Raw genomic sequence first — 25,244 nt, 5'->3', positions numbered from 1 at the left:
CTATTAGTATATATAGGGTTACATAATAAAAGAATGTAAAATGACACTAGTGCCACTGTAGCACATATTCCATAAAATATTAGTATTTCTAACATCCCCCCCCCCACGTTGGGACATAGATGTCAATCATGCCCAACTTGTCATACAAGTCATTGTGCTGCAAGCGATGAAGGCCCTTTGTCAAGATATCTACAAGTTGTTCTTCTGGGCTAACATAGGGAGTGCACACTTCTCCACTTACAAGTTTCTCTCTAGTAAAATGCTTGTCCACCTCAATGCGTTTTGTCCTGCCATGGAGAACTGGGTTGGCTGCAATACTGATGGTATCCTTGTTGTCACAATAGAGTGACATGGAACCGTTAACTATAAAACCCAATTCACCTAACAAGTTCTTTATCCACATAATCTCAGCAGCATTGTGGGACATAGCTCTGTACTCTACTTCTGCACTAGACCTAGCCACCACACTCTACTTTTTACTTCTCCAGGTGACTAAGGCCCCATTTGGCATCACTCCGGAGAATCGCTTCTAGCAATTCTTGTGATTCTTTAGAGTAGAGTCGTGTTTGGATTTGCTTTCTCTGGAGAATCCATCCACTTTAGGATGGAATTTCTCAAGATGAGAAATTTTCATCTGCTCAATTCTCACTACGTCCTCAATGCAATTACAAATATGTGTGATCCTCATACACGTGAAAACATGGGCTTTTTGGTCATTTCTCCACAAAACATAACATGGAACGGGAAAAGCCCTAAAGCCCTTGTTCTCTCTTCTCTCATCTTCGCTCAACAGTCCCCTCTATGCTCTTGCATTTCTGTTCCTGTCATTAATATTGTTCTCATCGAGAAATCTGTGCTTAATATTGTTCTCATAAAGAAATCCATGCTTCTAGGGCTAAGAAACAGTGTATAGTTCTAGGTTTTGTTCAAGAAGGAATTTGGGTAAGTTTTTCTTTCTATTCTTGTCATTAAAATTGTTCTCATCCATGCTTTTATGGCTGAGAAACACAGTATAGTTATGGGTTTTGTTTGAAAATGAATTTGGTTAAGTTTTTCTTTTGGCTTTCTTGTATCCTTTTCTGCGTTTGTGAGTAAAGAAGATTGAAGGCATTATTTTTTCCCTTTTTTGGCGGAAAAGAAAGAAGGTGTTCAAACATGAAATCTATAACTAGGCATGGCTGTTCATTGTTCATGATATCTCTTTATTAACTTTATTTGCTTTCAGTTTCTTAAAAATCATAGACCCTTGTGCACAATTTCTCAATAGGCTGTGCTGAAGTATGTTATCTGCTAAGAATAGAAAGATCTATTGGATTATGTTATTTTGCTCGACAAGTTTTTTCTGTTCTAGAATACCAAGAGCTGAGAACTCATGTTCAGAAGGAGCTGCCAACCGTGACTGAGATTAGGTATGCATCCAGTTCACTCCTCCCAAGGTCCTATATAGCCAGGTCCAGCATTTGGTAATGGCTTATTATATTAAGAAATTACTGGTCTAAATTCATCATTTTGAAAATCAGGTGTTTGTTTTAACAACAACAAAGACAAGAAGGTTGAATTGAAGGTAGAATAAAACATTTTACATAAAATGGTTGAGAAGGTTGAACTTCAATATGAAACATCACTTCCCTGTGAGAAGTGTAATGAAGAATGATGAATCTGAGAGAAAGGTGAGAGATCCAGAATTATTTTTCATTCCTTTTGTTTTGTCTTAGCATGTTTATCTTCTTCAGCTTTACCTTTTGTGATTTGGGAGGGTATGCCAGGGATGGGGTCTAGGAATCTCTTAGGTGGGCTTGCACTCTTGGAAAGCTAGCATTGTTAGATGATTTCATTTTGGTTTCTAGTAAGAGCGCAATATCATCACCTTTAGTAAATTCATTTATGGTTCTCAAGGAAAAAAAATGAACGTGTATCGGTTTCTTGAAGTCCTGAAATTAGCTCATTTCTATGATTTGAAAATGGAAGTGGCTCCATCTTATCTGAAGTTGTTCTTGCTAAAGCAATTGAAAATCAAATTAAATCATTTCATTCCAGGTGTTTTTAAATTGGTCAAAATCTACTGTGTAGTGTGTAATGTTATTCACGAATGTTAAGTTGTTTTTAGCATTTAAACACTACTCTTTTACATCAGACTAGAATATATTGAGAAGAGACCCATTTATGGTGAAAGCAAAATGTTTGTATCTGATTTTTTGAAATAGACAAGGGTGGATTGGATGTTCAATTAACTTCTAGAATCCTTTATAGCACAAAGCGGCTACAATTTTCATTTTCTGGAAATATTTTTTTTGGAAATTGGATGTTGAAGAAAGAGGAGTTCAAACCTGGTTTCCAAATTGTTTTCAACAGCCCAGTAGTTCAAACCTGATTTCCAAATTGTTTTCAACAGCCCAGTAGTTCAAACCCGGTTTCCAAATTGTAGCTAGGATCAAATGTTATAAAAGGTTTTACTTGATTTTGTTATAACTTGAGTCCCATCATTTGAACATAGTAGAGTACAATGTAGCTTCATTTGAACTTATTTATTGGAATTGCCATGGTTTTGTGTATTAGTCATCTAGAAAATTGATTCGAAGAAATTGTTTGCTGCCAAACACAATTATTTTTTTGAGAAATAGGAATCAGATGACTGTGTCAAACACATCTGATGATTCTCTAGATGAAAATTCTCAGAATCCATCCTTTTTTAAAGGATTTTGAAAATAAAAATCCTCAGAATTAATGCCAAACAGGGCCTAAGTTTCCTCCCAAAAAGGTACAATATCCAGTAGTAAATTTTCTATCATCTACTGCCCCTGCCTAATTAGCATCTGTATACACTTCAACTTTCAAATGCCCATGCTTCTGTCATAACAAACCAGCCCCTAGAAAGTTGTTGAGATATTCAAGAATCCTCTCAACAGCCTCAATGAGTGGTTCTGAGGTTATGCATAAACTAACTAAGGACACTGATAACATAAGCAATGTCAGGTCTGATCATGGATACATATACAAGTCTTCCTATGAGTCTCTGGAATTGCTTCACATCTTTTATAGCCTCCCCCTGACTGTCACCCAACTTATGATTAGGGTTAATGAGTGAATCAGTTGGCTTCACTCCTAACTTGCTTGTGCCCTCTAATAGATCTAGGACACATTACTCCGAGAAATAAAGATTCCTTTTTGTGAGTGGGAAACTTCAATCCCAAGGAAATAGCACAAGGGACCTAGATCTTTCACTTCAAACGAAGTAGCTAAAAACTCCTTCAACTTTTGTAATTCAGTTTTCCAATCACCTGTAACCACTATGTATCAACATACACTATTAGGGCTGCAATTTTTCCATCACCTTTCTTTACAAACAATGTACGGTCTGACTACAATTGTTTAAGCCCCATCTGTTGTACAACCAAATGCCCAAGGTGACTGTTTCAACACATATAAGGGTTTCTTCAACTTGCACACCTTCTACTCACTACCTTTAGCACAAAAGCCAGGTGGCCAAGTCATGTACACATCCTCCTCTAAATCACCATTCAAGAAGGCATTATTGATGTACAATTCGTGAAGATTCTAGTCAAAATTAGCTGCAAGTGGAAGGACTCCTCTAATAGATTTCATCTTGGATACAGGGGCAAAAGTATTCGCATAGTCTACTACACATGTGTGAACCCTTTTGCTACCAATATGGATTTGTATCTCTCAACCGTACCATTATCCCTATGCTTTACCATGAACACCCACTTACACCCTACTGGTTCTTTTCCTTTAAGAAGATCTATGAACTCCCGAGTGCCATTATTGTGTAAGGCATTAATTTCTTCCTACATTGCATCTATCCATTCAAGTTGGATAAAGCTTCTACCACACTCCACACTCTTAGGAATAGAAATGCTGTCAATAGAGATAAGAAAGGGGCACAAAATGAAGGTGAAACATGACCATACCATAGGTAACAATATGGAAGATAGGATGGTTAATAGTGCAAGATCTAACACCCTTTTCTTAGTAATAAGAATATCTAGAACATTAGTAGCAAAAGGATAAGGCATATCAAAGATGTATTTCTGCCTCTTTCCGAAGGAAACCTCAAAAGCCACTTCCCTAACAAAGATGTATTCCTATAAATTAGGTTCCTCATTCCTAGCCTCCCCCCCCCCCTTTTCCTTTGTTTTGCTAACTTGTTCCCATTTACTAGGTGGTCCCTTTTTTCATCCCCTCCCAAAGAAAGTCCCTCATAAATTTCTATAACTGTCTGGCTGTCCTAGCTAAGATCCTAAAGGTGGAAAGGAAGTAGACTAACAGGTTTGCTAAGGCTGCCCTTATCAGAGCTACCCTCCCTCCTAACGATAAGTAGTTCCTCTTCTACTGACAAAAATTCAGTGCCTATATTTGTTATTCTACACAATATTGATTAGACAATGTTCAGACTTCATTTACTATTTTTACATGTATTTTATTATTAAAATATTATGGTTTATTGAGCAATTTTTATGAAATAATGTATAAAAATATGTCAAGTTTATTATACCAAGTTAAAGCCAAACACCAAGAAGTAAAACAAATGAAATTCAGTTTCCCAAGCTATGGAAAAATACCAGGCAAATACAAAAATGGTTCATTTCCTTAAAAGAAATTTTCTTCTTCCTTTTATGTGCAACCAAATGTAGCTTTAATGCATTAGCTATTGCGCATATGCAAAGAAGCCTTCACTAAATACTTTGGTAGGAGGTTGAACCAATGACAAAACTACATAGAACATAAAAGACTACGGTGATAACTAAGGATTGAGGCATTATGTATACTATTTAGTCCTATAGAAATCCATCTGATATTCACAACACGTTGAGAGATTTTAATGGGTAGATTGTCATTGATGTTGCTTTGTTCTTTTTCATCTTGGGTGATTTCTTATCACCTTCTCTTGTACTTCTTTTATTTTAATGAATTTAATTTACCATAAAAAAGTAAAAGATAATACTATGTATTTCGAATTCTAAAATTCAAAATAACCATGCTTCAGGTATTGAAGAAATTTAAGGCTTTTGCTTGCAATACATGTAGGCCACAAGGAGCAGACTGTTAAATCTGTAGTTCCTGGAAACTTTATTGTCAAACTGTCAAATCATGATACTAAAATCAGGCAAAGGAGTAAAAATTAAAAATGAAAAAAAAATAAAAAACTTACATGCCATAAGGAACAGACACATCTGGAAGTTGACATTTTTCCTTGTGACAAAAGTTATTAGCAGCAAAAATATATGAAAAGATATCAAGCATATCAACCAAGGTTCCTGCAGAAACAAGAAACAAGAGAACATAAAATAAGACCACAACTAAGGCTTAAGAGATCAAAGATAGATCTTCAATATTTTATTCATTTGTATCCAGACTCCAATAGTTTATAGGCATTATTCGATACAGATACATATATGCAAAAGGAACCTCAACCACCATCACCACCACCACTCAGACACATACCTTTTTCTTCCCTTTCAATGATGATTGATATGCATTGCAAGGGGTGATCAAGGGCCGGGCCAGCCTGCATCCCAGGCTCAGGCCAGGCACTTTGGGCCTATAAGCTTGTATTTATAATAGGTTATTAAATTCGTGGCTTAGATTGAGCCATGAATTAATGATTACCCTTATTAGAAATCCAAGATCAATGGCAATTTCAAATAAGAAAAGCATGTATGATAGAAAAGCTCAAGATTATTTAATAGGAGTACAATTTGAGAAGGTTTAATATTTTAAAGAAAACATATTGGAATAATCAATGATAAATAGCCAATTTCATGGAGAATCACCCTTCAAAGGAACATTATTCCACAATATATCACATAAAATAATATTTCCAAAAATAAACTCAAATAAAAAGAACCAAAGAAATTCAAATAGAAGAATGATAATAAAAAGAGCTCTTAATCCATATAGATTTTTTTATATTTTTTTATTATTAACACTGATCAAAAAGATATTCTTTTGATGGATTTCCCCTAGTGTTTTACAACATACAACAATACAAAAGTATAATGCATCATAACTACTGACAGAGAACAAAAGTGCATAAATGCGAAACAGAAACAAAACAAAATCAGCCCTGTAACGGTGCCCCCAGCCCAGGAACTCCCCAAAGTAATTCATGTGGTTCCTTCCCTTGTAAGACAATCAACCAAGGTGTTAGCTTATTTGGGTATCCAAAATTCAAGCAGCCAGCCAACACCTTGCCTTTTCTAATTTAAGATTCTTAAAGCCCAACATCCTTCCAAACCACGAGACCAAATTGGCAATCACCTTTAACCACAACACTACTCCAATAAGATAAGAAAGCCAGCTTTAGACCTTGTAGGAGCACAAACATCTCAGCTCTAAGTGATGTTCCCTCCCCTCTCCCACAGTGCATGAAAAGTTCATCAGAATATTACATGAATGACCTCTAAGACCCCATTAATGCCCAATGAACCAGGATGGAAATCCCCTTCTACCACTAATCTCTGTAAACCCTACTAAAACTACCATAAGTTTAGCTCAAGCTAAACCACCATAGCCATGCATGCAAAGCAGAAAGCTAATATTTGCCACCAAAACTCCTGAAAACTCCACCTAAAATCCAATCCAAGGTTCCCCAAACTACAACCATCAAAATTCAGTTTGATGATATTAAAGCCAGAGGAGACCATGAAGAAATAGAAGAACTTCTTGCCAAGGATGAACTCACCAGCAGCTGCCAATTTCTAAGAATGCCATCATCAGAGATTTTATTAATTTTTAAATAGAATGTAAAAGTTACCCCAAAAAAACACAATGTACAAGCATACATTGTACACTTTAGCACGTATTCTGTAGACCAGCATACACTGTCTACCCTTGTTATGCTATTATAGTCAGAAGAATAAGGGGTAGTTTGGTCATTTGGTCATATAATTAGAAGTGAGTTGTCTATTTTATCTGTGTTTAAGTTGTGTCTCATACTCAATGAGGGACACAGTTGTCTTTTGCATCCTAATGCATAAGTTATAAATACAAGGTGGGTCAGCTGAGAAAGGATGATTTTTGTCTCTGGACAAACCCTTTCTGTGTCTCCTCTCTTCTTTCTCTTCTTCTTCTCTCCTTATTTCTGAACTAGTACTGAAGTGTCAATCGATCCACAAATGTGGTATCAGAGCACTAGAAATCAGTCCAGAAATCAGTTTGCTTCCTTCCTTTCTTTTCTCCTTGGATCGCCATATCAGATTTGAGTTTTTCTGAAAGTTCTCATCAATCAGTTGGAGGATCGATAAGGGGCCAAAAAGGAGTGACCGTTTTTGCTTCTAGGAGGTAGCTATGCCTTCAGTTCTTGTGGTGGTGTTCATCTTGATGGTGTACTAGAAACCCTCTACTCGACAACTTGAAGAGGGCTGGTTCGTGGACAGGTGTTAACAGAAATCTATGGTGAGCTGATCGCATTGCATTTTCTCTTTCTCTCTCTTTTGGACTGGGTTTAGACTATGTGGCAGTGCTGATTGATAGGTATGTGTAGGGACTGTGTTTGTTTCTTATTTATATCTGAATGTGTGTAACAGCAGTAGGGTTTTTAGTGCTGAACCCTATGACAGTGAGTGCTTCAGAAACAGTTGCTTAATTGTGGTGTGGTGTGTGGTGTTGTGAGTGCTGAATAGTGAAGGGTGATCTCTTTGTGATTAATTTTTTTTTTATATAATGGCCACAATAGGAGAGGGCAGTGATAATAAAACTAGTGTAATGATTTCCCCTGATTACCTAAATGTATAAATAGCCTCCATCAAATTAAATGGTGAGAAATGTGCCATGGGCTAAGTCGGTGGAAGTGTTTCTGAGAGCCAAGAAGGGGGTGAAACACGTGAAGGAGGAGAAACCCTTGTCTGACTCTCAGGGGTTTAGTGAGTGTAAACAGGAGGATGTACAAATTATGACATGGTTGTGGAATAGCATGGTGAACTTTATGTTCTTGGATACAGCCAAGGAGATATGGGACCATGCTAAGAAATTTTATTCTGGCCAAGATAACACCACTAGAGTATACAAACTGTATCAAGAGTACTTTAATTGAAGCAAGGAAATCAGAGCCTAGAGGAGTATTATGTTAATATGAGAAACCTTGGTAATGAACTTAATGAGAATCACCCTTTGACAAGTTTTTTGGTGAGATTGAAATCTGAATATGAACCTGTTAAGGCACAAATACTAGGCGGGTCTGGTCTTCCCTCTCTTAGGATGTATTTGCCCGACTCCGGAAGATTACTATTGAACCTTCGGAGCATTCCACTCTCTCGGGCAGGTCTGATTTTGTGGTGGCAAGAGGGGGAGATCATGGAAATAGAGGTGGTGGAGGTGGATGTGGATTTCTAGGGAACCAAAGTGGTCCTATGTTCAACCATACTGGTGGCCGAGGTGGAGGTCGAGATTCAAGGGGAGATCAAGGTAGAGGATAGTGTAATGGTCCTAAGAGGTGTACATATTGTGGATTAGAAGGATTTCTGTTATGAATTACATGGTCCACCCAATACTTGGGCCAATCATGCAGTGACTACAAGTGGTGGCACAATTAATGAAAACCAACAGGTTGATCAGACACCCTCCACATCTACAGGTGCTTCTAGGAAGGAAATGGTGTCCCACGTGATGAATATGGGAAATTTCTTCAGACATCCTCTCAGTAGAATACAGCCACTTTTGCTCATTCAGGTATGGCTTGCTTGGCATCTAAACCTTCACATTAGATTATTGACTCCGGAGCCTTTAATCATATGACTGGGACTTCAGGTGTGTTTTCCTCTCTTTCCCAATCTTCCACGTCTCAAATAGTGACACTTGCTAATGGTTCTATTTCTCCCATTTATGGTGTTGGTGATGTTGACCTCACATCTTTATCTTTATCCTCTATCTTATATGTACCCAAATTTCCTTTTAACCTCATATTTGTTAGTAGGTTGACTAAATCTTTAAATTGTTCTATAACCTATTACCCCTCTTCTTGTGTGTTTCAGGATCTCAAGATGGGGATGAAGATTGGTGGAGGGCATGAAATGGGTGGATTATATTGCCTTGATGGTGGTGGTTCGAAAGTAACACTTCAGTCTTCTCCTCTCTAGTGGAACTATAGACTTGGTCATCCATCTCTCAATGCCCTGAAGTTACTTGTTTCATCATTAAGTCATCTTTCTTCTTTGGATTGTGGGTCATGTCAATTTGGAAAACACCATAGAGTCTCTTTTAGTCGTAGAGTTGATGGTCATGTTTTGAGTCTTTTTTCATTAGTTCATTCAGATGTTTGGGGTTTAAATAAAGTAGTGCCGTACAATGCTACAAGTACTTTGTAATTTTTGTTGATAATTTTTTTTTTGATAAATAACATCAATTCCATTAAAATAATGAATAGATACAAGAAGATCCCCTTAGAGGCACGAGGAGCAGCCTCTCCAAACAGCAAATACACAAACTACAATAGAGAAAACATGAACGTTGAAATTAAATTTTTGTTGATAATTATTCAAGAATGACATGGCTTTATCTTATGAAAGACAAGTGAATTGTTAAAAATTTCATGTTGAAATTCGTACTCAATTTGGTGTTCATATTAAAATTCTTCGTTCGGATAATGCAAAAGAAATACAACTCAACACCATTTCAACAATATTTAGAACAACAAAGGGTGATTCACCAAACTTCTTATTCTTATACCCCACAACAAAATGGCATGGTTGAACTGAAGAACCGACACTTACTTGAAACTACTCAATCCATTATGCATGATATGAATGTTCCCAAGCAATTTTGGAGTGATGTTGTTCTTACATCATGTTTTCTCATCAATCGGATGCCCATGTCTATCATTGCAAGTCAGTCAGCCTTTTTAGTTTTGTTTACTACTATCTTTGTTTTCTCTTACTCCTAGAGTTTTTTGTTGTGTTTGTTTGGTTCATAATCTAGGGCTTGGATTGGATAAGTTAGATGCATCATGCACGTGCTACAAAATGCATCTTTCTTGGAAGATGAATTGTTTGCACTGGCACACAATCACACATGGGAGCTTACCACTATCCCTCCTAGTAAGCATGTTGTCGAATGTAAGTGGGTGTATACAATGAAGTATCTCCTACATGGAAATGTTTAAAGGTTGAAGGCTCAGTTGGTGGAAAAAGGATACCCTTAGTTGTATGGTGTTAACTACACAGAAACTTTTTCTCCCATGGCTAAGATTGTTCAATTTGGGTGTTGATCTCTTTAGCAGCAATGTGTGTTTGGCCTCTCTTTCAGCTCGACATTGAAAATGCCTTCTCACATGGTGATCTCCTTGAATAAGTATGTATGGAGCAACCACTAGGATTTATTGCTCAGGAGGAGGATGGTAAGGTTTGCAGACTTAAGAAGGTGATCTATAGGTTGAAACAATCTCCATGCATGTGGTTTAGTAGATTTAGTAAAGTGGTAAGGGACTTTGGCATGAAACAGTGCGAAGTCCACCATTATGTGTTCAACCATGAAGTAAAGGCTGGAAAAATTTTGTTAGTGGTGTATGTAGATGACATTGTTATCACTAGTAGGGATACCAGTGGAATTGACAGGTTGAAAACTTTTCTGCATGAACACTTCCAAACAAAAGACCTGGATAAGCTAAAATATTTTTTAGGAATAGATGTTACAAGATCAAGACATGGTATTAATTTGTGTCAAAGAAAGCATGTCCTCGATTTGCTTGAAGAGATAGGGTTACTAGGTGCCAAAATAGTTGAAACACCTATGGAACCAGGTGTCAAGCTGAGTACTAATGCAGGTGAAGAGTTTGAAGATCTTAGGAGGTACAAAAGGTTGGTGGGTAAGTTAAATTACCTGACTATTACTTGGCCAAACATATCATTTGTAGTGAGTGTGGTGAGTTAGTTTATGTAGCATCCTCGGATTCCACATTGGGATGTAGTTCTGAGGATTGTTAGATACTTGAAGGGAGCTCCAAGCTGTGGATTGTTATACAAGAATAGAGGAACTCTTGAGATAGTGGGGTATACAAATGCTGATTGGGCTGGATCTATTTCTGACAGAAGACCCACTACAAGGTATTGTACCTTCCTTGGGGGAAATCTGATGACTTAGAAGTGTAACAAACAAACTATAGTAGCAAGAAGCAATGCTAAAGCAAAATACATGGCCATGGCACATACTATATGTGAACTACTGTGGCTGAAAATTCTTTAGCAAGAGATGGGGTTCTCAATTGACAAACCTATACTGTGATAACCAAGCCGCAGTCCACATCTCTTCCAATCCAGTCTTTCATGAGAGAACAAAGAATATTGAAGTTGAATGTCACTTTGTAAGAGAAAAGATTATCAGTGGAGTGATAAGTACAGCACATGTAAGTTTAGGAAATCAGTGGGCAGATCTGTTTACTAAAGGGCTGAGTCGTGGGAGAGTGGATTACATGTGTAACAAACTGGGATTAGATGATATATACTCACCAGCTTGAAGGGGAGTGTTAGAGTTGGCAGAATAAGGGGTAGTTTGATCATATTGTCATATAATTAGAAGTGAGTTGTCTATTTTATCTGTGTTTAAGTTGTGTGTCCCATACTTAATGAGGGACATAGTTGTCTTTTGTATCCTAATGCATAAGTTATAAATACAAGGTGGGTTGGTTGAAAATAGATGATTTTTCTCTCTAGTGAAGGACATAGTTGTCTTTTGTATCCTAATGCATAAGTTCTTTCTCTTCTTCTTCTTCTCTCCTTTCTTATTTATTGAAGAGCTTTTTATTTAGTTGCTAATCTTTAATCTAAACTACTTTGTAGTTTGTTAAAGTCCCAAAAACTGACTTGTTTCCTTTTTTTTGTTTGATCAGTAATAATCAGAGATTTTATTAATTTTTAAATAGAATGTACAAGTTAGCAAAAAAAAAAAAACACACACACACACAATGTACAAGTATACCTTTTTACACTAGTATGTATTCTGTAGACCAGCATACACTGTCTACCCTTGCTACATCAAGCTCCTCCTGAGATCTCTCCCCAAAATAAGACCCTTTTATTCACCTCTTACATGGCTTAGGAATCAGCAATGCTGTTTGCAGATCTTCAGACCCATTGGCAAGTAATATTGAGTTGTTCTTCCAATGTATTAACTTCCCTTAGTATTTGAATGTCCCTGGAGCATTATATCTCATGCATCCCACCACTACCTTAGAACCCCCCCTCCACTATAATATTCCTCTAGTTCAAGTTTCTGGCTAGTCTTGGGCCCTATAAAACCACCATCACTCCTGCCCTAGTTGAATCTTTGTGATCCAATCAGCCCTGAGTGAAGTGTCAATATTTTTCCATTTATGTCATCTAAAGACTCATCCAAAATGTAAGATTCCCAAAGGGACCTTCACTGGTGCCTCTTCTTTTAAGTCTTTTTGCCTTCCTTCTGGTCATCAGTTGTTCCCCTCTAAGGAAGTTTGGTGTAGACCAATTTCCCCAAAGGTCATGGCTTTTTGCTGGGAAGTGTACCTCGGGAAATTAAACACTAGATAACCTACAAAAGAGAAGACCTCTCGTGTATTTTTCCCAACTAATGTGTTCTCTATAGAACTCATAGGGAGGATTGCTATCACTTACTGATTTCTTATCCATTCTTGGCAGAGTTGTTTGGTGTAGTTGAAACCTAGCAGCTGATTTATGCACAATTTTTTACCACTCTACCTTCTCTTGGCCCAAAAAAAGAGGGAGAATTATGTGGAGAGGAAAGAAACGCTAGAATCTTCCAAGAATAGGAGAGGAGCAGCCTAAATTTGAAGGGTTGTGTTTTGAACAGGGCAATACACTAGTTAAAAACCATTGAGCTCTTTCAGCACTTCTTCTTTATTGATCTTTGGAGAAACTGGATAATAGTAGCAAGTTGCTCCTCCACTAAGCTTAGGGGTGGCTTCCCCCGTCTGCAGGATCTTTGAAGCTGAACTTTGATGGGAGCATCCTGGGCAATCCAGGACCCTGGGGGGGTTCTGAGAAATCAGCATGGAGAGGTAATCCTTCTGTACTCAGGTCCTCTAAGACATGGAGATTCTGTTAGGGCAGAATTACTAGCCGATGTACAAGGGGTTCTTTTTGCAAACCAGAAGGGAGTAGAGCAATTGATGATTGCAGGGGATTCTAAGGTAGTGGTGGACTAGCTGAACAACCCCCAGAATGCTGCTTGGTAAAATGAAGTTAATAAGTTCAAATGGCTGATAAGAAATATGTCTACTTCTACACAGTGGGTGGGGAGATCAGGAAATGCTTTGGAAGATGTGTTAGCCAAGCAAGGGCCAAACAGGGAAGACATTTTCTGGGCTCAATTTTGATTCTCGTTGTTTTTTAGTTTCCTTGTACTCTGTTGGGGGAGGTTGCAACTCGCACCTCTCTGAGGGTTGTTGTATGAGCTTTCAATGTCAAACTTGTTCGTGATTTAATAAAATCATCATCATTTATCGAAAAAAAAAGTTTATTTTGACATAGGGTATGGCTAGTGGCATCCATAGGGTGTAAATTTTAGCTCTTGTAGTCTTGTAGTGGAAAAATTAGCAACGATTGCCAACTCCTAGTGTGATCATCAAAGGAAGCATAAGCAAAAATGGGTAAAGTTTTTACCCAATGCACCACCCTAGCCAAAATTATTTCCATTAATCCTCCGATTCCATTCTTTCCATGCAGTCCACAGTATAACTGTTCCTGAACACCTCCATAATGCTTTTCCCCTCATCCTAGATGGAAAGAAAAATGACATCTTAAACAGGCTCCTCAAATTAGATGCAAGGTTCCACCTGCAGCCAAAAAGAAAGAAGAAAAATTCCCAAAAAACAAAGAAAAAGGGACAAAATATTTTTAAATGTGAGACAATCTCACCACTTCCTCTGCAAAGAACACATGTTAGGAGAAACACACCAATTTGACCTATTCCTTTGAAGGATTCACATGTTAATTTTCTCACGTACCACCTCCCAAAAAAAATCCTTAATTTTCAGTGGTATAAGGCCACCTCAAACTGCCTCAATCGAGAAGTCATGGTTCAAAGAAAAATCAAGGGAAAATGTTTTTGAGAAGAAAGCACAAGAAAAAGATTCCAAACTAGAAACGTTCCTAATTTTGCAATCCCTTTTAGACTCATTAAACAAGAACCCCCCCAAGGACTCAATAAGAGAGTTTGCCAATATCTCACCCTCCAAGACATCTTCTTAAGTTCAAATTCCAAGTTATCCATTGAGTGCACAAAGAAAAACATTCTAGGAAAAGAATTTTTTTGATAACAAAAGAGGAGTATTTATCTTTAAGAGGTAGATCTCCTCACCACAAATCAGTCCAAAGTTTAGCCTTACCCCAAGTGAACCTCCACCCTAGTGAATTGAAGGAAGTTGGAATGAAATGAGGTTATACCCACAGTTCGCAATATAGAAAAGATTTGGTGAAATTTCCCCATTTTGCTAAGTGACAATACAACGTTTTGCAGCAATATTTTTTACTAATATCTCCGATATTTCAACGATGTTTTAAATTTCATTGATAGAATATATATTTAAAGCTTATCAGTTTAGAATATTATTAGAAATTTTTCAATGTTCCATTAAAATCATCGATTTTTTTTTTAAATCTTTTCCTAAAAGAACAAATAGAGATTTGGTGGTTGGATGATTAGCTAACTATTTTGGTATGATTCATTAATAACTAACTATAATTCAAAAGAAAAAGAAAGAAAAGGCATACAACTACCAACAACAAAAATTTTCATTAATTTAGATTGAAAAGATACAACTCAGGATCAAGGCATATTTACCAAGCCAACCTTCACAGTTCTAAATAATCCAAATTATGGCTATACCCAAAAAATATGTTCCCTAAAAAACCCTTACTTGGGAAATGAATCTAACATCCCATTTGCAGTTCTCTTGACCCAACTAAAAGTGGCCCCTACCTCCTTTGCAATACTCCCAATTTCTCTTAGACCTTGCATGTAAATCCAAGCTCATGGATTGCTACAACCTATCTAAGAGATTACCATTTTTGAATCACCCCCAACCTCCACATAATGATACCCGAATTATTTAGCTATCCTCATTCCTTGTAATAGTGTCATTACTTCAGCTTTTCAAGAGTCCCCAACTCCTATTGGACCTAAGTACATTGCCACCACCTTTCCCCTTGCATCCTTAAACACACACCCAATACCTAAAGGGCCTAGATTGCCTAATGACCTTCCATCAAAGTTCAACTTCACTCTATCGTTTAGATGTGGCTTCCACTCCATCAATATTTTGTCATTTCTCGAAGATAAATAAAGAAAAAAAAAATTATGTGGAGTTTGTGACTTCTTTCCAAGCCCTTATTAAGTCATCCATCGAGACCACCTTGATTGCTTATGGCCTGTTCATTTTCTCTTACATCTGACATCTAAAAGTACAATAATTACATTAAGAGGTATATTGGTATTGGTGAACTTTTCTTTCCTCTGAACTCTAGAAGCATAAAATGTTGTTCTGAATTCTGAATTCTGAATTCTGAAAATTGTCAAATATCCATTTTAACCCCATAAATGAGAATTTTTGTTTATGTTTTGGGGGTATCATTGGAAAGCAAAAAAGTTGTAAGATTCCTCTTTAAGAGATAAGAGATAAGAGGAAACAAACACCAATTTTCCTATTAAAGTTGTAAGATTCCTCTTAAAAGATAAGAGTTAAGAGGAAACAAACAGGCCCTTACATTACTTTTACCCAACAAGCAGCCTATATTTTTATGTTGTCAACAATATCTTCTTTAGATCTAATCTTCTCTATGAAAATTATTTCATTTCTTTCCTCCCATATAACCCATAATGTTGATGCTCTTGTTGCTCACCACATAATTCTCCTTTCTTCTTTGGCGGCATTAAAAAATTAGGACTAAAGAAAGTAGCCACATCTTAAGGAGGTTCTCATCTACAACCAAAAAGTGAACAAACACAATTCCCAAAAGGACAGGAGATTAGTATGTAGGGAATGGTCTCACCATTTGTGTTGCAAAGAGTGCACACACGAGGACAAAAACATTTATTGGGTCTTTGTTTTTCAAGCACATAACAAGTAGTAATCTGTCCTAGGAACACTTCCAAGCAGAAGACCTGTATTTGAGGTGGGACAGGTTTGCTCCATATCCCTTTCACCAAAAAGTTCTCCCCCAAAATAATTTGCATGAATAAGGGTATTAAAGAAAGATGCACAAGATACTAGAGGGTGAAGTGTTCCAAATCCTACTATCCAAGTCCCAAGAGTTGATCCAAGAAAACTAAACCAAGTAAAGATAAGGGGTCAATCATGGACTCACATTCCCTATCCCTTATACCCCTTATAAACCCAAAGTTCTATTTATCCCAAAACTAGAGATTCCAAAATTTAGAAATAGGTGCCTCTTAAAGTTGGACAATGAATAAATAAGGGGAAGCTGATCTTTAAGAGGAGAATTGCCAAACCATAGATCCTCCAAAGGACTCTATTGCCACAACCAGCCATTGTCCAAAGAACCATGAATACTTACTAGTACTTTGTGCAATAGCCCCTCCTTTTCTAGAGGTAATCACCATAACCACTTCCCTAAGTAGAGAAGTGTTTATAAGAACCAAATTTCCTATCTCCAACCCTCCTTGTTCCTTACATCTACAAACCAACTCGGCAACTCCCACTTAATCAGATGGTCCGTTCTATACCCCCCTGGATCCCACCAAAAATCCCACATACATTTCTCTTTTCTTGCCAATTTAGTTCTATCACTGTTCAAGTTTGGTTTACTTACCTCTATATAACAAGTGTCTTTTTTCATAGAATCAGCTGGTTGAGTAGCTTGTAGTGAAGTTCCACCATGATTTTAGAAGTGTGGAAATGCATATTGAGAATTTTCTGATTGATCTTTCACTTCTATGTTGATCTCTTATTGTTCTGAAGATGCTTGTGAAATGCTTCACTTCTGTTCCCATTTTTTCCTGCTTGGATAAGCAAGTTTCTGCTAATTTACTAATTCAAGATGCTTCCAAAATTTAAATTCTCTTTTAGGTTAAGTAATCATTTGGTAGTATATTGTTTTCCATTTACCTCCTTGTGTGTACTAACCATATCCCTGTATGCAAATGTTGTTTGTCACTGCTTGACTATGCCTTAGCCTTAGCCATGCAACACTCCACCCTTGAGTAGAGTAATCCTTAAATTACAACAGACTTGACTAAACAAGATTAGTTGGGGAAGAGAACAAAAGAGCACACAAGAGAGTTTAGAAAAGGGAACTTGTATGGTACTTGTCTGGTTACAAATGGAGGAGGTACTCTTATTTATGAATATCCACCTCCTAAAGGGTCAGTTAGGATTACACCACTTGTCATCAATATAACCGTTGCAAATATCCAGAATAGTTCTAGATATCTCTGCATCCAGATACTTCCTTTCCTAGACCTTTCCTTCATAATTCTCTAAAGTGTGTCTAGGACATTATAGACAACCCCAGCACAACGTAGAATACTGTAAAATACTTTGGATATGTATAGAATTAGACTGTATTATGAAAAGTCTAGTTAGCATCTACATGACCTGTCTAGGTGTGCAAATGTGTGACATGTTTCTAAATTTGGTACTTTGGGTAGTACTTTTCCATCTTAGTCATGAACTCCCTTTTCTTTGTTTTTTTTTTTCTCTTTTTATGTTTCTATCCAAATTTGGTATAAAGAAGGGCCTCCATATGATTTGTCAAAAGTATACATAGAGATGTAAAAGTAAATGGAATTTAAATTTTATAAGTGAGAATTCTAAGATTTTCTAAACATAGAATCTTCTTATCTTTTAGCTTTAGTCAAATCCTGCACTTGTATGAATGTGGTTCAATCTAATATGGTTTCAGAATCACCATGCCAAGTCTATCTCTCCTCCAAATGCAATTAGTCATTTGAACTCTCCAGTTCCTATCCATATGGAAGACTACCAACTATATAGATGCCCTAATGATATACCAAAGGTGTTATTAATAGTAGTTTAGTAATTTAAGAGCAGTGTTTTAAAAGGCATGGGAGGCATATGCCTGGAGGCGTGCCTCCAGGCAAGGCGCTCCCAAAACGCCCTGAGGCGTATGCCAGAGGCGCTGACACCTCTAAGGCGTACGCCTCATGCGGCTCATGCACATCTGAAACAAATTAGATACACTAAAACATGGAGTAAGTTTTTGAGTATTTGAAATATATATTTCCCCCACTCCTGCAGCTGAATTATCCCTCTCTGCTGTCTTGCAATCAAAAAAAAAAAAAAAAAAAGAAGATACACTCAACATGTTTCAGAAACACAACACTTGAAAGGAACAAACAAGTCTATCCTCTGTAAAACTTTGAAGGTTGTGCAAGTTTCAGCATTATCATCTTTAGAAGGAAGAAGAGAAGGATAATTCAGGTGCAGGAGTGGGGGAAATATATATTTCAAATCCTCAAAAAACTTACACCATGTTTTAGTGTATCTAATTTGCTGGGCATCTTTATAGCAGAATAACCATTCTCCATAACTCATAATTTTTTTTTGTTTTTTTGATAAATGAGAGTAGTTTTATTAATTCAAAAAATAGTAGTACATTCAGCCTAGGAAGAGGCACAAGGTGTTACCTCCCCCTAGGACTGAGTCATAAACACAAAACAAACACAAGCCTAAAACACAGTTAAAAAGTGGCCCAAAACAGATCTCCCCTTGACACCCCTTGCTTGGCCAAAGAATCAGCCATTGCATTTGCTGATCTGCTGACCCACTGAAACCTGACTGACATATTCCCTGTCAGCCATTTAACTTTCTTTAACAGAGCCCTGTAGCCCCAACAAGCTGTCTCTGGACTTGTCAACCAGCCCACTACTACCTTGGAATCCCCTTCTACTATCGAATTATTCACTCCAAGTTGACTGGCCATCTGTATACCTTGTACCGCTGCTAGTATCTCTGCCCTTACAGAATCACCGACAAGCACTGATCCTGAAAATAAAGACAACATGTTGCTATCTTTGTCACTCAGAATCCCTCCTATTCCAGATGGCCCTGGATTGCCTTAGCAGCTACCATCAAAATTCAGTTTTACCACTCCATCCGGTGGGGATTCCCATTCAGCTTGTGATTTGTTCTTTGTGAAGACTGTAGAAGCCACTGCTACCCAGATTCTCCTCAAGTCATCAAAGGACTAATCTGCCAACTAGTGTGAAGATTTTAGCCACGAGACTGTCCTTGTCATTATGCATTCCTTAATTTCAGCAAGACTTCTTTCCTTTTCTTGAAATATTCTAGCATTTCTCTCCTCCCATAAAGCCCACAAGGTAGCAGCTCTTATACATTTCCACATTAGCTTCTCTCTTTTTGTCAATCTCCCAAAAGCAGCCGGAATGAACAGCAGCTTTACTTCGGAGGGCAAGTTCCACCTGCACCCAAATAGTGCAACAACCCAGTTCCAAATATTGGCAGAAAAAGAGCACGATATCAGTAAATGGTTACAGTCCTCACCCTTCACTTTACACAAGAAGCACCAATTTGGGGACAAACACAAGTAAGGTTTCTTCTTTTGCAAGTTTTCCACTGTATTGATCTTACCCAAGTAGGCTACCCAACAGAACACTGCTATTTTAGGAGGAATTGGCCTTGACCAGACCTCTTTAACAGGGAACACCTGAGAGGAGGGATTGGAACAAAGGGCTTTAAAGAAAAAAGCACAAGTGAAGGAGCCAACCGAGGTTAGAGACCAAACCCTTTTATCCAGGTTAGGGGGGGTCCAAGCACACTGAGTCTAGAAGCAACAAGAGCTCTGAAACACAAAGAAGTTCTTCATCCCTTAACCCTCTTCAAAACCCAAAATTCCAGTTTAAATCCAAAGGGCGAACCGGGGGGGAACTTGGTTTCTTTCTAAAGAGGGAGATGGAATAGAGAGAAGGAAAGTGGTATTTTAGGGGTTGAGTGCTCACCCAAATATCTTCCCAAAAAAGAATGGAGTTTCCAGAACAAGCATCATACCTTACAAATCTGAGGAACTTTGGGAGAATGCCATAAATAGCCTTCCAAGGTATTGTGAGCGAAGCCCTTCGGGATACCTCCGCTTCCCAACCTGATTCAGAACAGCCATGGATACTCTTCACTACTTCATGCCACAACCTCTCCCTCTTCAAGGGCCACCTCCAAAGCCACTTACCTAAAAGAGCTTCATTCTTACTCACCACATTCCCTAAGCCTAGGCCTCCTTCATTTTTGCTTCTACTCACCACCTCACACCTAATCAAGTGATCTTTTTTCTCTTCCCCAGGTTCCCATAAGAAGTCCCTCATCAGTTTTTCCAACCTCTTTGCCTCCCTTTTAGGAATTCTAAAGACTGACAGGAAGTATAAAGGCAAGTTGGTTAGAGTTTCTTTAAACAAAGTAACTCTACCCCTAGGGAAATATAGTTTCTCTTCCAAGTTGTCAATCTTTTTTCGAACTTTTCCACCACCGGGTTCCAAAACCTACTTTCCTTTGGATTTGCGCCTAAGGGAAGTCCTAGGTAGGATAGAGGCCACTAAGACCATGTGCAATCTAACGAGACTGCTATAAACTCCATCTCCTCTCTACTCAAATTTATTCCCACAACACAACTTTTCTCAAAATTTATCTTCAAATTTGACGCCCTCTCAAAGTGAATTATCAAATCCTTCAGATTTCTTACCTCCATCAGATCACAACCTTCACAAAAGAGTATTATGTCATCTGCAAATTGAAGATGGTTTACTGAAACTCCATCTCTACCTATTCTCCACCCTCTTAAGGATCCGGCCCTATCCGCTTCTGAGAGAAGTCTACTAAAAGCATTAGCAACTAAAGTGAATAGGAAAGGTGACATGGGGTCACCTTGTCTCAGATCCCTGCTAGCTGGGAAGAAACCGTTAACTACCCCATTGACTAAGATGGAGTAATGGCAAGAGGAAAGGCAACCGTTTATCCATTTACACCATCTATCCCCAAACCCACACTTCCTTAGCACGAGTAATAAGAATCCCCAATCCACTAGGTTGTAAGCCTTTTCAAGATCTAGTTTACAATCATAACCTTTACAACCCGATCTCCTCATCTCCTCCACACATTCATTTGCTATTAGGATCCGATCTACTATTTGTCTCCCCTGAACAAAAGCTCCTTGGGCTTGGCTGATAAGACAAGGAAGCACCTTTTTAATCCTCAAAGATAAGACCTTAGCCACAATCTTGTATACACTAGTCACCAAACTATTAGGTTGAAAGTCCTTTGGATGCTTGGCCTCTTTCTTCTTGGGAATTAAGGCTAAAAAAGTAGCGTGAACTCCACGACTAATCACCGAATTATCCTCAAGTTCCTTGAAGACCTCAATCAAGTCTTCCTTGATTATGTCCCAACAATCTTGAAAGAAAACCATTGTGAAACTGTCCAGCCCTGGTGCTTTAGATCTGTTCATGGAGAAGACAGCTTTTCTTATTTCTTCCTCCTCAAAATTCCTTTCTAGCTAGCTTCTACTCTCTTCTGGAAGCCTCTGCCAGGTCACACCTTCCAACTCCACACTAGGACCTAGGGGCTTCCTTAATATGGATTTGAAATGGTCAACGAAACAATTGGCTATCCTCGCTTGGGAATCAAGGACTAGTCCATCCACTTCCAATTTGGAAACTAGGTTTTTCCTTCTCCTTCCATTGGCTAGTTCATGAAAAAATTTAGTGTTCCCATCTCCTTCCTTGAGCCACCTGCATCTAGACTTCTGTCTCCAAGAAATTTCTTCTCTCAAAATGACTTCATCTAACTCTCTTTTCAGTTTCCATCTCCAATCTCTATCTTGAGAGTTTATGACTCTTTGGGATTCCTTCGCATCTAATTCCTCTATTTGGGTCATCAAAGAGGATTTAAATTCTTCTACTCTTCCAAAATGCTCCCTATTCCAATCCTTCACATGTGCTCTCAAACTTTTTAGCTTTTTAAGAAATCTTACTCCTTTCCACTTCACCCCCCTTAGGTCTTCTCTCCACCATTCCTCAACCTTCCTTACGAAATCCGGGTGAGTTAACCACATGTTTTCAAACCTAAAGGGTCGGGGTCCTTGCCTAAATGGCTCCTGCCCTAGGCCAATGGGACAATGGTCAGATGTGACTCTAGGTAGAGCTCTTGTTATCAAGTCCTCCCACTTGTTATCAAGTTCTCCATAACTCATAAATTATTAAACTACCATTAATAACATCTTTGGCATATTAGCAGGGCATCTATATAGTTGGTAGTCTGCCATATGGATAGGAATTGGAGAGTTCAAATGACTAAATGCATTTGGAGGGGAGATATATTTGGCATGGTGATTCTTAAACCATAGTAGATTGAACCACATTCATGAAAGTGCAAGATATTGACTAAGGCTAACAGACAAGAAGATTCTATGTTTAGAAAGTCTCAGAATGCTCACTAGTAAAATTTAAACCTGATTTACTTTTACCTTATGTAAAATGTTCGTTTTCTTAACACAGAAATAGGAAATACAATCTCAGAATTGAATAAATGATCAGTGAGAAATGCAATTCGTGAATGGAACAGATTATCACTAATTAACCAAAAATACTGCAAAGAGCATGAAGCAGATGTTGTATCTATTTATTGAATGGAAAGAAGCACTACTTTATGTTAATAGATATTGCTTTTTAGATGAAGTAGTTGTACAGATTATGTAGAACGGATTGAGTGTTCTTTAATATGACTCAATCAAAACTTCCTTTTCAAAGATATAATCATTGTTGTTCTTGTACCATTAATTTTTCTTTGCTTTACCACTAAAATGTTGCCTTGGATGAACTTCTCATCTGATACGAAAGTAGACTAGTAGAAAATTTACCCTGTTCTAGAAAGTATACTAATACAACTTAACCTCCATCTACTTTCTACTAGTTTACAGCCATAATTATTGTCCCATTTATCCTAGCATCACTTCCCACTTATTATAGCTATTGATCAGATCCATATGCCACTACTAATCAGTCCAGCCTCCATATTGCACTCTCCACTAAAACCACAACTGCAGTACAATGTGTACAAAATCCTTATCATCATTGTCAGAAAAGAAACAAGGATGTATAACAGATCAAATTAACAATATAAGGAAAATAGAAACAAAAAGAGAAACCTTCTTTCTTCTTTTGGTTCCAATGGAAACTGGTAGAACAAATCTATTGCTAGCTTGCAATTAACATTCGGAAGAAGAAAAAAGAAAAAAAAAAAACTGTTTTGATGGTGACAAAGGGTACAAATCAATAGATCCAGCGTTCAATGATCAATAAAAATTACGAGGAAGAAGAATCAAATAAGCCCAAAGACATTCAGCACGAACTGAGCGACTTTAAGCTTCAAAAAGTAAAAGCAATACAAGTTTCAGAGTGAGAGAAGAGACAGAACCTTCCAATCAATGGCATGGAAGAAACCCATGAAATTCTCATAAGCTGGCTGAAACCCAGTTCGGATTTCCGCCGAGAATCTCTCTATGAGACCCGCCATTTGCTCTATATGATCGTTAAACGCAGATTTCAGGTCTTCCATGGCGCCAAAACCCGATTCAAAGAATTACACTTCAAAATTGATCCTTGTGGACAACTTCCCCACAAAGGATTACACAACAGAAAAGAAAATCTTAAGCCTTTCCCGCAATCAATAAGGGAAAATTCGAAAACTTAACTTCAACTTTTCAAGACGAAAGACACAGAATCTGAGGACTGAGATAGCTTATGCAGAGCTTGCTCGAGTGTTCTTCAAAGCATCAAACCAAAACGCGTGCACCATCACGTGACAACTGTAAGACCTATTACAATCTAGAATTCCCCAACCGGAGTAGTGTGGCGGTCCGCCCACGATTCGGTTCAAACCGAACAGGTCTTTCATAGCAATGCAGTTCGCCACCGTTGAGCCTTCTTTCCGCATTCCACCGCCTTCTTCGAGACAGTTATTGTCTTTTCTCTTAACTCAGCCTCAAAGCCCAAACATCGGAAAAAAAGGGCGAAATATAAAAACCTCCCTTGAGTTTTCTAATAATCATAAAAACCTTCTCTATGTTTTCACTTTAATAAAAATATCCTATGCATTTTTCAGAAAACATGCAACTACCTCGCTTTTGCGAGTTTAATACTTTTTATTTTTTTAAATGCCTATATTACCCTTATGTCTATCTATTTAGATGTAGATTTATTAAAGGATTCGACTATGATATGAAAAAGATGTGATATCTAAAAAAAACTTGTGACCAATCAACTAAAATCATAAGGGTGGTAGCCAAACTCAACATTGTCTGAAACTATGAAGGAAATTCTCGACACCTGTGTTTCCATCGGTTGTATGGTCAATGGTAAGAACCCAAAAGATCTACAACAAGAGATCACCGACGACAATGTTGAGACTCCGCAAGATTGAGGAATTTAAGTTAAGACTCATTGGTTCACTACATTTTGTTTTTTCCCATCCTTTTTACTTATCCTAGGGATTTTTGATTTTGCTATTCTTTCTTAAATATCATCCCAAAGTTAAAGGATAAGGGAAAACATTTGAAGAAATTGTTTGATGACTTTGGATTCATATGTTTGTTATTTAGGGTTTGGACAATATAATGTGGTTTTGGAAAATAACAGAAAGTGATAGGAGAGAGAAAAAGGAAGAGAGGGGGAATGGAAGGACGGAGGACCTATTGGGTTTTCTTCGCCACCTCTAGTTCTTAGTTATTAGGCAAAGAAGATAAACAGCGTTTCTTGGGTATTTTGGTAATTTTATATTTGAGTGGATAAATATAATGGCAAAAAAGGTATTTTCAAAAAATAAATGTATTATATCATCATTTTTCATATGGAATGATAAAGAAAAAGAGGTAGTTGCATGTTTTCTAAAAAATACAGGAAAGGCTTTTGTTAAAGTGAAAACATAAGGGAGGTTTTTATATTTTACCCAAAAAAAGAAAAAACAAAAAGAGATGTAGGGTATATCAAGCAAAAAAGGTTGAGGGACTTCAAATATAGCGCAAATTGCTTAAACCTCCCATGAAGTTTGGTAATTGTAATGACCTCCCCTGAAGTTTAATTTATTTTTCCAAATTTGCCCTTAATATCAATCGCTCAATGATAAAGCTACAATTTTAAATTCTTTTTTTTTTGTTGTTGTTGTTTATAAAATTTGTATTTTTATTTTTGTAGAAACCAGCCATGATAGTAATTGCATAGGTATTTTAGATATTTTGTGTTTCTTGCTAGAGGATTTT

At 37.5% G+C, this 25,244-nt stretch overlaps 1 protein-coding gene across 2 annotated transcripts in view; it reads right to left on the bottom strand.

Annotated features, from left to right (window-relative positions):
• LOC148852441 (Tmem18) overlaps positions 1–23,980 on the bottom strand; it is a 29,644-nt gene extending 5,664 nt beyond the window's left edge. Inside the window, exons 1-2 of one of the 2 annotated variants that reach the window (XM_088944675.1) lie at positions 23,405–23,980; positions 5,171–5,276 (exon numbers count right to left, since the gene is read on the bottom strand). In XM_088944675.1, coding sequence (XP_088800801.1) covers positions 5,171–5,276; positions 23,405–23,545 — 247 coding nt within the window. In that variant the 5' untranslated portion in view covers positions 23,546–23,980. The remainder of the gene's footprint in view (positions 1–5,170; positions 5,277–23,404) is intronic. The other variant, XM_088944676.1, reaches the window with a different exon arrangement.
• Positions 23,981–25,244: the final 1,264 nt, after the last annotated feature.

Source organism: Nelumbo lutea, chromosome 5 (genome assembly GCF_056320005.1).
Source record: "Nelumbo lutea isolate HS-2025 chromosome 5, American lotus-T2T, whole genome shotgun sequence".
NCBI lineage: Eukaryota > Viridiplantae > Streptophyta > Magnoliopsida > Proteales > Nelumbonaceae > Nelumbo > Nelumbo lutea.
This window is presented reverse-complemented; position numbering and strand designations above follow the sequence as displayed.